The sequence below is a fragment of the Vespa crabro genome, chromosome 11 (assembly GCF_910589235.1).
Source record: "Vespa crabro chromosome 11, iyVesCrab1.2, whole genome shotgun sequence".
Taxonomy (NCBI): domain Eukaryota; kingdom Metazoa; phylum Arthropoda; class Insecta; order Hymenoptera; family Vespidae; genus Vespa; species Vespa crabro.
The window spans coordinates 6068197-6080336 of NC_060965.1; the positions used below are offsets into that span (position 1 = coordinate 6068197).

General features: G+C 28.9%; 1 protein-coding gene across 6 annotated transcripts in view; it reads right to left on the reverse strand.

The window, feature by feature from the left end:
- LOC124428052 (protein retinal degeneration B) overlaps nucleotides 1–10977 on the reverse strand; it is an 18349-nt gene extending 7372 nt beyond the window's left edge. For 3 of the 6 annotated variants that reach the window (XR_006943061.1, XM_046971639.1, XM_046971642.1), the window contains exons 1-19: nucleotides 10178–10977; nucleotides 9186–9376; nucleotides 8389–8725; nucleotides 7356–7486; nucleotides 7116–7233; nucleotides 6590–6974; nucleotides 6209–6372; nucleotides 4713–4817; nucleotides 4309–4494; nucleotides 4078–4240; nucleotides 3547–3948; nucleotides 2880–3166; nucleotides 2637–2807; nucleotides 1871–2133; nucleotides 1611–1719; nucleotides 1301–1457; nucleotides 1071–1220; nucleotides 803–983; nucleotides 352–626 (exon numbers count right to left, since the gene is read on the reverse strand). Coding sequence is in view for 5 of the 6 variants with exons in the window: in XM_046971639.1 (XP_046827595.1) it covers nucleotides 352–626; nucleotides 803–983; nucleotides 1071–1220; nucleotides 1301–1457; nucleotides 1611–1719; nucleotides 1871–2133; nucleotides 2637–2807; nucleotides 2880–3166; nucleotides 3547–3948; nucleotides 4078–4240; nucleotides 4309–4494; nucleotides 4713–4817; nucleotides 6209–6372; nucleotides 6590–6974; nucleotides 7116–7233; nucleotides 7356–7486; nucleotides 8389–8725; nucleotides 9186–9263 (3662 nt within the window). In the remaining variant the exon portion in view is untranslated. Of the gene's footprint in view, nucleotides 1–351; nucleotides 627–802; nucleotides 984–1070; nucleotides 1221–1300; nucleotides 1458–1610; nucleotides 1720–1870; nucleotides 2134–2636; nucleotides 2808–2879; nucleotides 3167–3546; nucleotides 3949–4077; nucleotides 4241–4308; nucleotides 4495–4712; nucleotides 4818–5509; nucleotides 5540–6208; nucleotides 6373–6589; nucleotides 7012–7115; nucleotides 7234–7355; nucleotides 7487–8388; nucleotides 8726–9185; nucleotides 9377–10177 lie in introns of those variants that run through there. The other 3 variants (XM_046971640.1, XM_046971641.1, XM_046971643.1) reach the window with 3 other exon arrangements.
- Between the last annotated feature and the right edge of the window lie 1163 nt (nucleotides 10978–12140).

Here is a 12140-nt window from a genome sequence, read left to right on the forward strand (position 1 = left end):
TTATAAGAACATGGTTATATATCATCGTTCATATCGAGTTATATTATCGTCTTATCGGATTCGTAGCTTTCAGCGTATTATTAATTTTCTTAATTATTAATTAAATAATTACGTAGAGAATATTGTAAAAAGTGAATGAGTGAGGGAGAAAGATAGATGTAGAAACGCAATATTTTACATCCACATGTACTGCATTTTCTGTAGATTTTCAATATGAATTTTTCTTCGGATTAGTTTCAAGGTCGAGATCAGATTAATTAGCGAGACTATCGAATATTTCACATGTTTTACGTAATAAACACGAGTTTGGATAATAGTGAAATAATGAAGGATAAATATCAAAGGACATACCTTCTTCGTCGTAAAGATGCATTCTGACCGGGCAAACCAAATTGTCCACGTGGTATTACCATTCTTGCATTGCCTTTGGCTGGTCTCGAACCACCATGTGCTTGTAGCATGCTCAAGTGTGCGGCATAACCATCGTGAAGTATTGTCGCCAGAGCATGATGTTTTTTCGATGCTCCACCGATAACGAATATTTGATTTGGCTTGAGATTTATTGACGTGTAAACACTTATGTCTTTGCTACTACCGTATGCTTGATGTATTATTACACGGTGTTCCTGTAATTAATAATATTTAATTAATTTATAAATTTATTGCTGTATCAATTGATCGTAGAAAAATATTTTGAATATGATCGAATTAAATCCAGAATGGTAAGAAAATATTAGTAAGAAAATATTCATTTTTTATAGGCTAATTATCATTATCATTGCCATTGTCATTGTCTTCTTACCTGGACTAAATTATTTAAATACGCTGCTTTATGACCTAGCGGATCCGTAGAGAGCCCATCCGCGAAAGACACTAAACCGTGAGGGAAGTTATGCTGAGATAGCCAGGATACAACTTTCTTCTGTTGCATATCGGGTCGAGCGGTGATGTATATAATTAAATATCCTAATTCTTGCCAGTGCCTATGAGTAACATAATGAATTAAGTGATTACCGATCAAAGGATTATTTCATATAATGAAAGAATGAGATTATTTTAAAAACGTTTACCTGACAACATCAACAGCGCCAGCTCTAACTTTCGGATCCTTCCCGGTAACTGACATACTTGCTGTGAACGATCCATCGATACTGAAGACCACACATTCTGTTTTCGGAGGTATCACAGCCAAAAAGAAGTCGACGGAAGTGTGATCTCCTCTAAATAACATTTTTTTCTTTTCAATACCAATTAATATCAATGAATATAAATGACGGAAAATTTTTGGCCTATTAATTACCTAACTATCATTTTTACAGGATAAAGTCCATAACCGAGAGCTTTGTCATCAGGTATTCTATAAGTTATTCTACCATTTTTATCTGTAATTTCTGTATTTAAAAATGACCATTCGCCAACAGGTGGATCCTTCATAATATGAATATCTACTTTTTCCCCTGAGCATGGAAAAAAATAAAAAATAATAATGTTAAATAACATATATATATATATGTTAATAATAATAATAATAATAATAATAATAATAATAATAATAATAATAATAATAATAATAAAAAGATGATCGTCGCGAATAATAATTGATTGTTTACCTGTTAAAGCTATCACGTCTATAGGACTGTACATAAATCTGGCCACTAATACTTGAGGTACACCTTCTCCGACGATGACATCATTGGCTCTATGATTAGCAGCAACATTCTAAATAGTTTATAACATGACGTTAATTTCATTGCGAACAAAGAGAAGTAAATTCGATAATAAAATGTATATATATATATATATATATATATATATATATATATATAAATATATATATATATATATATATATATATAAATAGAATATGAACCTTTAGTTTGACCGAAGTGCGTTTTTTATTCCATTTTTCTCTTGGTTGACCTGGACGGAAACATGAAAGTTCTTTTTCTTCGTTACCGAGTATAGGTAAATCGAACCGACCCAGCTGTCTTAATATAAACGCTATTACGTCTGATGATTCCCAATAACTAGCATGAAAGAGATGGGGTAATGCATTTGTAGGAAAATTTGCCAGACCCTCTGGACAATATAGAGCATAATCTATTCGTTTGTTTCCCCACCATTTTTGCGTCACTGAAAATTCAATCTTTGTGTCGGTTTTTTTTTTTTTTTTTTTTTTTTTTTTTTTATTACTTTACGGAAAGTATAAAGAGGAAAAATTAATTTTCCATAAAAAAAATTATTAAAATAATTAAACTAAATTTAATACGAAAAAATGAAAATAAAAATAAATAAGGAATACATAGTTCTATCTTTTATAATAATAATAATAATAATAATAATAATAATAATAATAATAATAATAATAATAATAATAATAATAAATAATAAATAATAAATAATAAATAATAAATAATATATATATATATATATTGTAGAATAGATAGAATAGAATAGAAAAATATAATATAAGATAGATAGAATAGAATATAAGATAGAATATTATATCAGAAGGTATTGAGAGAGAGAGAGAGAGAGAGAGAGAGAGAGAGAGAGAGAGAGAGAGAGAGAGAGAGAGAGAGAGAGAGAGAGAGAGAGAGAGTTGATTTAGTTATTGGATATAGACTAGGACTTACGTGCAGAGACAACTTGTAAAGGAAAATTATCGACGATACCAGACATAGTACTGTGAATCGATATATCTGACAATCTTCTCAAATGAGCTTGTTGAAGTGGCGTTGTCATGTATATGTTAGGAATGTTTAATCCATCCGCAAATAATTGTGTATTGCTTTGAATCGTTTCCACTGAAAAATGATAAGAATTTTTATGAATTTCTCCTTTCTATTTTTAAAACATAGAAAATAAAAAACACTTACGTAAATGATAAGGCTGCCCATTTCCAAGTGGATACTTCTGATATCGAGCAACATTAACAGGTGGTAGTAAAGAAAATCTTGCGGAAATCAATGGTTCGATTCTTGCAGCTACTGGATCGCTTGGATGAAAGAGATTGTAAACTTGATTCACCATTGGCTTTGGTATATTACTATTCTTATCTCCGTGAGATGAAATTTTTCTATATGCCATAACGAGTGCTAATGGACTGCCAAACATGAAGAACTCTCCTACCTCGAACTCTAATTTACATTGCTGGCAACTGTCACTGATAATAGAGATTTCATCTTGAGAATAACATGACTATATATTTATATTAATATATTAATATATATATTATATCATTATATAATTTTTATATAATTATATAATTATTTTTTATATAAAAATATATATATATATATTTAAATATATATATAAAAGAAATATATATTATAATAGTGTATTTATTATACTATTATATAAAATATTATAAAAATATACATTTACTACAATACTCTACACAATACGTATAATAATAGTATAATAGTATTATAGTAAGATAGTATTATTTATTAATTTTTTACATTATATGGATATATATACCTATATATAAAGTATAATAAATTTCCTACTAAAATTTTATCAAAATATAATCCTATTTCTTACTTTGTTCCAGAAGATCTTCTTCTAGGTAAAGTTGCACTTAAATGTTTACCATCCTCAGAAATTCCATTATTTTCAGTCCCTTGATTACTCGTGTCCAATATATTATTTTCACTGTTATATCTCGAATGATAATGCGTAGATCTACACAAAGCATCGTAGGCCAAAATCGAACCTACGGAATCACCGATGAAACAAATTTGCCCACTAAAACCTTTACCCTCCTCGCTCTTTATAAATTCTTGATAAATCTGATTTGCATTGGTAACTACTCGTGAGACTGCTTCTTCGTAATCCGAGCTTGCACTTGCCAGTAATGGTATTGCACCGATTGGTATAGTATCGTTCGTTACTTGAGGTGCATCCATGCATGATGGAGACATATCGAAACTGTATGGACTTAAACTGAATGATAAAATTTTATTAACTTTTATTTTTTCTTTCGTATAAATTCTGATTAATACGTTGATTTACATTAAAATTTATTTAATTGATAATCTAATCAGCAAGTGAATTATAATTAATTCTTTTTACCTTGAAAGAACACCTAGACCTTCAGTACATATTGACGGACATGAAACAAATTTTATAGAAACATGTCCGACCATACTGGGATAATGTTGTCTCATAACAGACTCGAAGGCACCTCTAAAAGTTGTTACATCCGATTTCTTAGCCGTCAAATCGACGTTGGCATCTATAATGAATTAATTATGTTTGTCATTTAATAAGTATCAATAAATTATCAAATAAAATGACAATTACCTAGAACGCTTCCGGCATGCATCACGATCAAAAGTACTGTAGTTTTACACGATTGATGAGTTGGAGAATGTTGAGGTGACGCTGGACAAGAAACGTCAACGCTCGTCGATGTGTGAATTTGCAATCTTTTACTACGTTCGCTTGCTATTGGCTGTAGAAACGACGGTGAGAATATCGTATCTGTTTCTGTGAAAATTAATTACATAAATTAATATATCTGATGATAAACAAATATTTATATGATATTATTTTTCAATATAAAACCAATTTTTCTTTTTAATAAAAAATCAAACAGAACTTTTTGATAGACCTAATGGAAATACAATGAGTTTATGGTATAATCATCCATATAATGTTTAAAAACATTTAATTAGATGATAAAAATTAAGAATGCAAAATATTACCTTCCACGTTGTTTGTTGGTGCCACAGGAGAAGCACCATCATCCTCTTCTGCTAGAAGATCCAAAGAACTCCATTTAGCTAATGAAGAGTTATCTTCAAAGTGCTCTAAAGTATAATCACATATAATTAATGTTGATTGTGCACTATTGCTTTTCTTTTTTTATTTATTTATTTTTTTTCATATTTGATTCATATCATTATTATTGTTATTATCATTATTATAATAATAGTGTATTTATTATGTGTGTAACATAGAAGCGACTAAACAATTAAAAAAAAATGATCATTAAATTCCATAAAATTACTCTTTCAGTGCTTTCTAAACTTCATAAAATACTTCGTGTACATGATGTAACCAAATATCGATTACTTCTATGGCCCAAGTGCTAACGTGAATACATCATGCAACAGGTTGTTACATCGTCCGATGTTAGTTACAAATATTTTTATCGTACAGCCAATAAACTTTATGTAGCCATGCGTATAGATCATGCTCAGGAACCTTCATGCTGAATTCTAGAATTAGACAATTCTAGAAATTTATTAAAAATGATATAATATATAAAGTGTACGAATAAAGTGATTAGAAAATTAATAATGCATATATACAGAGTGCACAGTTCTTTATTATTATTATTATTATTATTATTATTATTATTATTATTATTATTATTATTATTATTATTTCTTTTTTTATATTTTCTTTTGAAAAAAATACTTTCACTTGTTTGTTCTAGCTGCTGTTCGTATTTTTTTCTAATGGTGATGAACAATTCATCGTTAACTACGCGTCCTACCTTTACGTATAGTAGGTATAATGAACCCAGCTGCGGTGTGTGTGTGGAGTGCAAGAAAAAACAGAGAAGGTAGACATAAAAAAGACTGTTCGAAATAGTCAACACATGCTATTATTGTCTTTTTAAGCTGATGTTAATACCTATGAAAAAAAGAGAGATAGATAGATAGATAAATAGAGAAAGAAAGAGAGAAAGAGAGAGAGAGAAAGAGTGGGAGAGAGAGTGAGAGAGAGAGAGAGAGAGAGAGAGAGAAACGATAGATTTTTAGAATTAGACATTTCAAACGTTCTTTCCTAATACCAGAGTTATTCCTGTTTACATTTTGTGGACCAAACTCATTTTTTCTATTTTTTTTATTTTTACTTTTATTTTTATTTTTATTATTATCAAGTCAAATGACCGAGTTTCATATGTCCACAAAGTGTTACAGAATATGCGAATTTATAAAATAAAGAAGGTATTAAAGTATTTACGAGATGCAGGTTAGATAATAAAACGATGCAAAATGAATTTTTTTCTTTTGTAAATATATTAAGAAAGAGCTTAGAAAAATTGGTTCTTTTTTTCTTCTTTTCTTTCTTTCTTTTTTTTTTTTATAATGATACATCAACTGTTTCGATCTACGATCATGCTTATTTTTTTATGATTAATTTATTTTGGTAAATAAAGAAAGGAAATGGAAGAAAATGGAACCCTTACCCTGGCAATCAAAGAATTCCTCTTCGCTACTGGTTTCGGATTCTCTAACGATACTCTCCATTCTCCAATTTGCGATTTGTATATCCATATTTTTTGCTGAACTAGGTGAATGACTTGCTGTATTTTTCTTCCATGATTTCTTTTCATTCTTTTCGTCGATCGGGCTAAATATATACAATTGGCGATAAAAAGAAAATTATTTTTATCTTGATAAATAAGTATTATTTATATGAAGAATAACAGTTTAGAACAATAATGAAATGAGGACAATGTATGAATATAAATATTATAATTAACTATATTTTAATTTTATTATATTAATATGATAAAACATTAATAATACATTAAAATGAAATATCTGACGATAAAGTAAGAAATTACCTAGCATTAGATGGTTCCGTTGGAGAATCCTCAGGACTAGCTTCACCTTCTGAACTAACAGCCGTATTGATGATCGGTATATCCGAAGGTTTCCTAATACTCATTGGACTCTGAAGGTCCTCATTTTTTTCGATACTACTCAAAGTGGCTGCGAATGTCCTAGCGACGTTCGATTCTTGAGGTGTCATTCCGGTATTCCCTGTATTCGTGTCCTGATCATCATCATGAGTTACTTCTTCACCGGAATCAGCAAGACCCATCTTTTGTTGAAGTGCTAACTGAGTTTGCCGTTCGATTTCTCTGATATCTTCCATTGTCAAACCATACCATTCATCTTGCCAGGCCCAAGCTTGTCTGTGTGCTCGTGCCATCACTTTCCTCAATGCTACGAATCGTTTTAATCGATATTTTCTTTTTCTTTTCTTTTTTCAAAATAAATAATTAGCTTATTTAGATGAATGAATTCGTGAATAAAAAATTCATGAAAGTAACTTTTATAAATTGCCATGTATTACAAGGTACTAACCCATATCGTGGATGAACTTTTCTAACTTTGTTTGCATACCCCAATAGCGGAATTCTACTCGGCATAATTTGTAAGCGCACATTAACGATTTCCCTGATGGCGTTGGCTGTTGTTTACCCTAAAGAATGAGAAATACTCCGGTAGTATCGTTGTATTATTATTTTTCTTTATTTTTATTTTATTTTATTTTATTTTTTATTTTATTTTATTTCATAAAAGGATAATAAAATGTATTTTTACTTTGATTTCACTCCAATAATCTTCTAACCAAGTGTCCGTTAGTGGACCTCTACCCGTTTTTTCAGAAATATACAATTTAGGATCTTCTTCCTTGACATAATCGATTTGATCTTTTACGATATCGATCAAATCTGTAACATTTAATATGATCGGTATGTTAGTTTAATTTTATAAAAAGAAATGTCTAAATTTAACAATTTTATAATATTTTATAATATTTTCTAATAAAAAATTTCTAATTATACATTTACTCTTTATAATCATATATTTTTTTGTTATATGTTATATATACTATCCTACAATATATGGGAAATATTTTAGGGTTTGTTTCAGTATATCGAAACAAAAAAAAAGAAGTTCATATAAAGATTTTATTTTTGATTTTTACTTCTTATGTTATTTGAAATTCATTGTACAAAGAACGCCCATTAACGGAGTTAAAACTCTTTGTGAAAGAATTGAACAAAGTTTCAAGCAAATTCAAACAACATCTGGACGTATGGTATTGACAATCATTTATCAAATATGTAAGATAGTCATTAATAAAACGACTGCAAGTTTGTATTCAGATGCAAGGAAGTCATTTTGAACATTTCTTATGAAAATAAGCAGATAGAATTTGATTCTCATCAAATTCGCTATAATTCGAAAACAAAATCGAATGGAACATATGTTTATATGAACATTTTTTATTGTTTAAATATGCTGAATTTGCACTATTGCAATTTATATTTTTTAGTTATTCTAGAACATATTGTATATACATATATATACATACATACATACATACATACATACATACATACATATATATATATATATATATATATATATATATATGTGTATATATATATGTATATATATATATATATATATATATAGTATACATATAATATATATGTAATACGATATTACGATATATAGTTTAAAATAAATATATTATTTTACGTCATAATAATATTTAATAGAAAATATTTCTGGATTACTTGTAATCATTCGCTGTCTTTTTTTTTCCTGAAAATTTTAAACGTACCTACGACTCTGTTTCTTAAATCGGCACCATTTAGTTTGAAAACATTTTCTTGATAGCCATTATCAGGAAAATAATAAGTTTCTATTTCTATGGAAAATTTCTCGACGAATGGACTCGTGTATCGCGTTTTTGTATACGGATATGCGTTCCATGCCTCTTCTTTTGCTATTAATGCCGATTTAGGTAATAAACTTTTGAACCATCCTGGCAAGTGGCTACCAACGTGATAAATTTTATGCGTATATTGGCCATTTCCACCGGGACCATTGGTATACGGTTCGTTAACTATTATTTCTACGCCACTTCCGGTACCTCTGCTTTCTTCACGTGATTTTTTCTACAATACAAGGAAAAATTGCTTTGTAATTTTCTTCGTCCTTTTCCTTTTCCTTTCTTTCTTTCTTTTTTTTTTTTGTTATTGAATGTCGTAAACGAATTCGAAGAAGAGAAAAGAATTACGATTTCCTAAATAAATATTAAGAAAAAAATGAAAAAAAATAAAGAAAAAAAAAAGAAAAAAAAAAAGAAAAGATTTTTTCTTTTTCATATTTTTGTAACCTGCTTGAACCATTAAAATTAACCTCCAAAGGTAAGAACAAAGTTTTCAAAATTTCAAATTATTTCATTCGTTTTTATTTTTTATTTATTTAGTTTTTTTTTTTTTTCTTTTTTTTTTGTTATTTTGGAAATTGGTCGGGTGTAATAGAGAATTTAATTATTGATTTATAAAATGTTACGAAAATTGCGTAATTAACCTCATCCGAGAAATTAAATGAGATTCAAGTAAAAATATTTACCGCTATCATGTAAAGTTGAGCAATTTGATATTCCTCTACCGTAAGTGGCAGAGGAATTCGATATTCCTTTATCAACATTTTGACGAAGGAGAGATCTTTTATCACCCGTACATCTTCGAAAAAAAATATACTCTCTGTATAAGCTCTCGTTATATTCTTCTTGATGGTGTGTTTACGTTGTTTTAATGTTCCTTTAGAAATAAAAAAATATTCATTGATAATTTCTAACTCGTTTTTTTTTTTTTTTTTTTTTTTTTATAAAAAAGAACCATTCCATTCCATTATTAAAATATGGAATTTAATTTCTTATTTATTTTAATTTCTTATCCTGGATGTTCCTTTTTTTTCTTTTTTTTTTTTTAATGCAGATAATTATTAATAAAATTCCACTATTACTGACATTTGCTATTTAATTTCAATATTTACTATGTGATAATAATATATCGTTCGTTACGTCATTATTTTCGTAAGAATACATATTCATTTAAAAAAAAAAATAGATGTTTTATAAAACAAAAGATATTTCCTATAAATTACTATGGATCATCCTTGTGATTACTAAACTACGAAAAATATGACGGCAAGATGTTATAATCTAAATAATCAATCAGATTATTCTAATCTTTTCAATAAATTATTGAAAGTTCTAACGATCGAAATACAAAATATTTCCCATTTTTTCAATCTTTTGCTATCGATCAAATTGTAATTAATGTTAAACAGAATTATTACGATACATACATACGTATAATTTATAGAAAAATTTGTTCGTTTCGTTGAATAATCATCAATTCAATAAGAAAAAAATCGTCGATTACATACGAAAATGTAAAAATTTTTATGATTGGTTATTGTCAATATAGAAATACCTTTATGATTGGTTTTCTCTTAAAATACTAGTGACGTTATTTGTGATTCCAAAAAAACATATGAATTGACATTATGTAAGAGTAATAACATTATAAACGTAATATGTAGGTATATTTACTTACATAAGTATCTTGTATGTCCTCAGCAAAATATAAAAAACAAAAGTAAACTGAAGAAGATAAAAAACAAGATGACAAAGTCCAAAGATGAAGAAAGAGAGAGAGAGAGAGAGAGAGAGAGAGAGAGAGAGAGAGAGAGAGAGAGAGAGATAATCTCTTTTGTTGTAAGAATGTACAGGTTTCGCGCCACACCTTTCTTCTTTGTCGATACAGCAGTGCGGATTCGAATTTTTAACAATATAAAAAATTTCTCGAAATATATTATTATGTTATATTTGCATATACTCTTATATCACTGAAAATCAATCGGATATTAAATGATTATCAATTTTAATTATCAACAATATTTTATCCTTTTCTTCCTTTTTTTTTTAATCTCGAGATTTATTCATGAAAATTGTCTTCTTTCTCTTTTTCAAAGCTCCTTTGAAAACGTCACTAAAACAGGAAGTCTTTGGACGAAAAAATGAACTCGTTCCGCCGACAAACACGCAATAGACACAGTAGTAACACACATAACATACATATACACCGTTCTCATATCTGTCGACAAAACAGCAGACTCGCCTTTGACACTTTTCCTTTTTGTTCGATTTTTTAACTTCAAGTTCTTTAGATATTCATTCAAAAATAGATGAGGCTTTAATAATTCTTAATGATGTTGAAGGTCAATATGTGCGACGAATCCATCGAAATAGATCGATCGAGGTAATAAATCGATCGAGGTAACGAGAATAATTAAGACATAACATATAACAAAATGTTACATCGCCGACGCGCGGCGACCAACTAACGGACCTGCCGTGGTTCTCACTGTTTATCCCCACTACCATATCGAACTGCCGGCGTCACAGACGCCCACGATCTTCTCGACCTATCATGAATCTTCACGCTCTGACAGTAGTGTAACTAGCTATGGCTGCGCGCCAAATTTTAATTGCGTTTCATTTTATTTCATGTGTCCTACAATTCATTTCCTTTCATTTAATGTGGTTTTATTGTGCCCATTCAAATTTTTGCATGCTTTTCTGTTATTAATTTTCGAATTTCTTTTCCAGAATAATATTTTTGCCAATTTAATTCTGATCTTGATATAATGTGTTCTAATACATTGTTATACTTTTTCTAACAATTAATTGAGAATTAAATCTTTTTTCTTTTCTAGTGATTCATTTTTCTTTTGTTTTCCTTTTCTCCTTGACAATATTAATACTAAGCATACTTTGATTAAAAGTTTGTCTTCATTATATAAAATAAATAAAAATGAATATTTAATTTAGATTAAACTCCGATATCAATAAGAAAGAATAATTAATAAGAGAAGCAAATAAAAAGTAAGATTCAAGGTTAAAACGTTGATATTTAAATACGAAATGAGATGGAAGAACAAGTGATGAAATTTAATCGATCGATTGACTGAGCTGTATTTATTTTCATAACTATATCAATCTTCTTTGAGTATTAAATTCTGAATCCGCCACTGGTCTGGACAACCACCTTTACCATGTCCTAGGGACGTAGGTTATTGATCGAACCGGGAAACGAAGGAAGGAACGCGAAACCAGCTGCGCCGCGAATCATATTGCCCCTCCATCGAGCTGGTAAACGTAATGCGATTGCGCATTTATATAGAAATAGAAGGAAGGCTAAAATCTGTCCTCGATTATTATATAGGAACGACCGGTTATACGTTCGCTACTTTACAAGGATAATACTAACGAGAAGGGAACCGATCGTCCGGACCGGAAATGATAAGCTAATCGGATTTTTTCAAGAGATTTCTTTTCATTGAAAGCGATTTACAATATTTCAATAAACAAATTACGTCGTTATATATAAATTCGTCAATATAAATCTATCATAACGTTTTGTTTGTTTATATTAGTTTAATATCAAACAATAAGAATACTTAAAAGAGAAGTTAGATTAAGATTTAAAAGGTTAGATCTGATTTATATATGGTGAA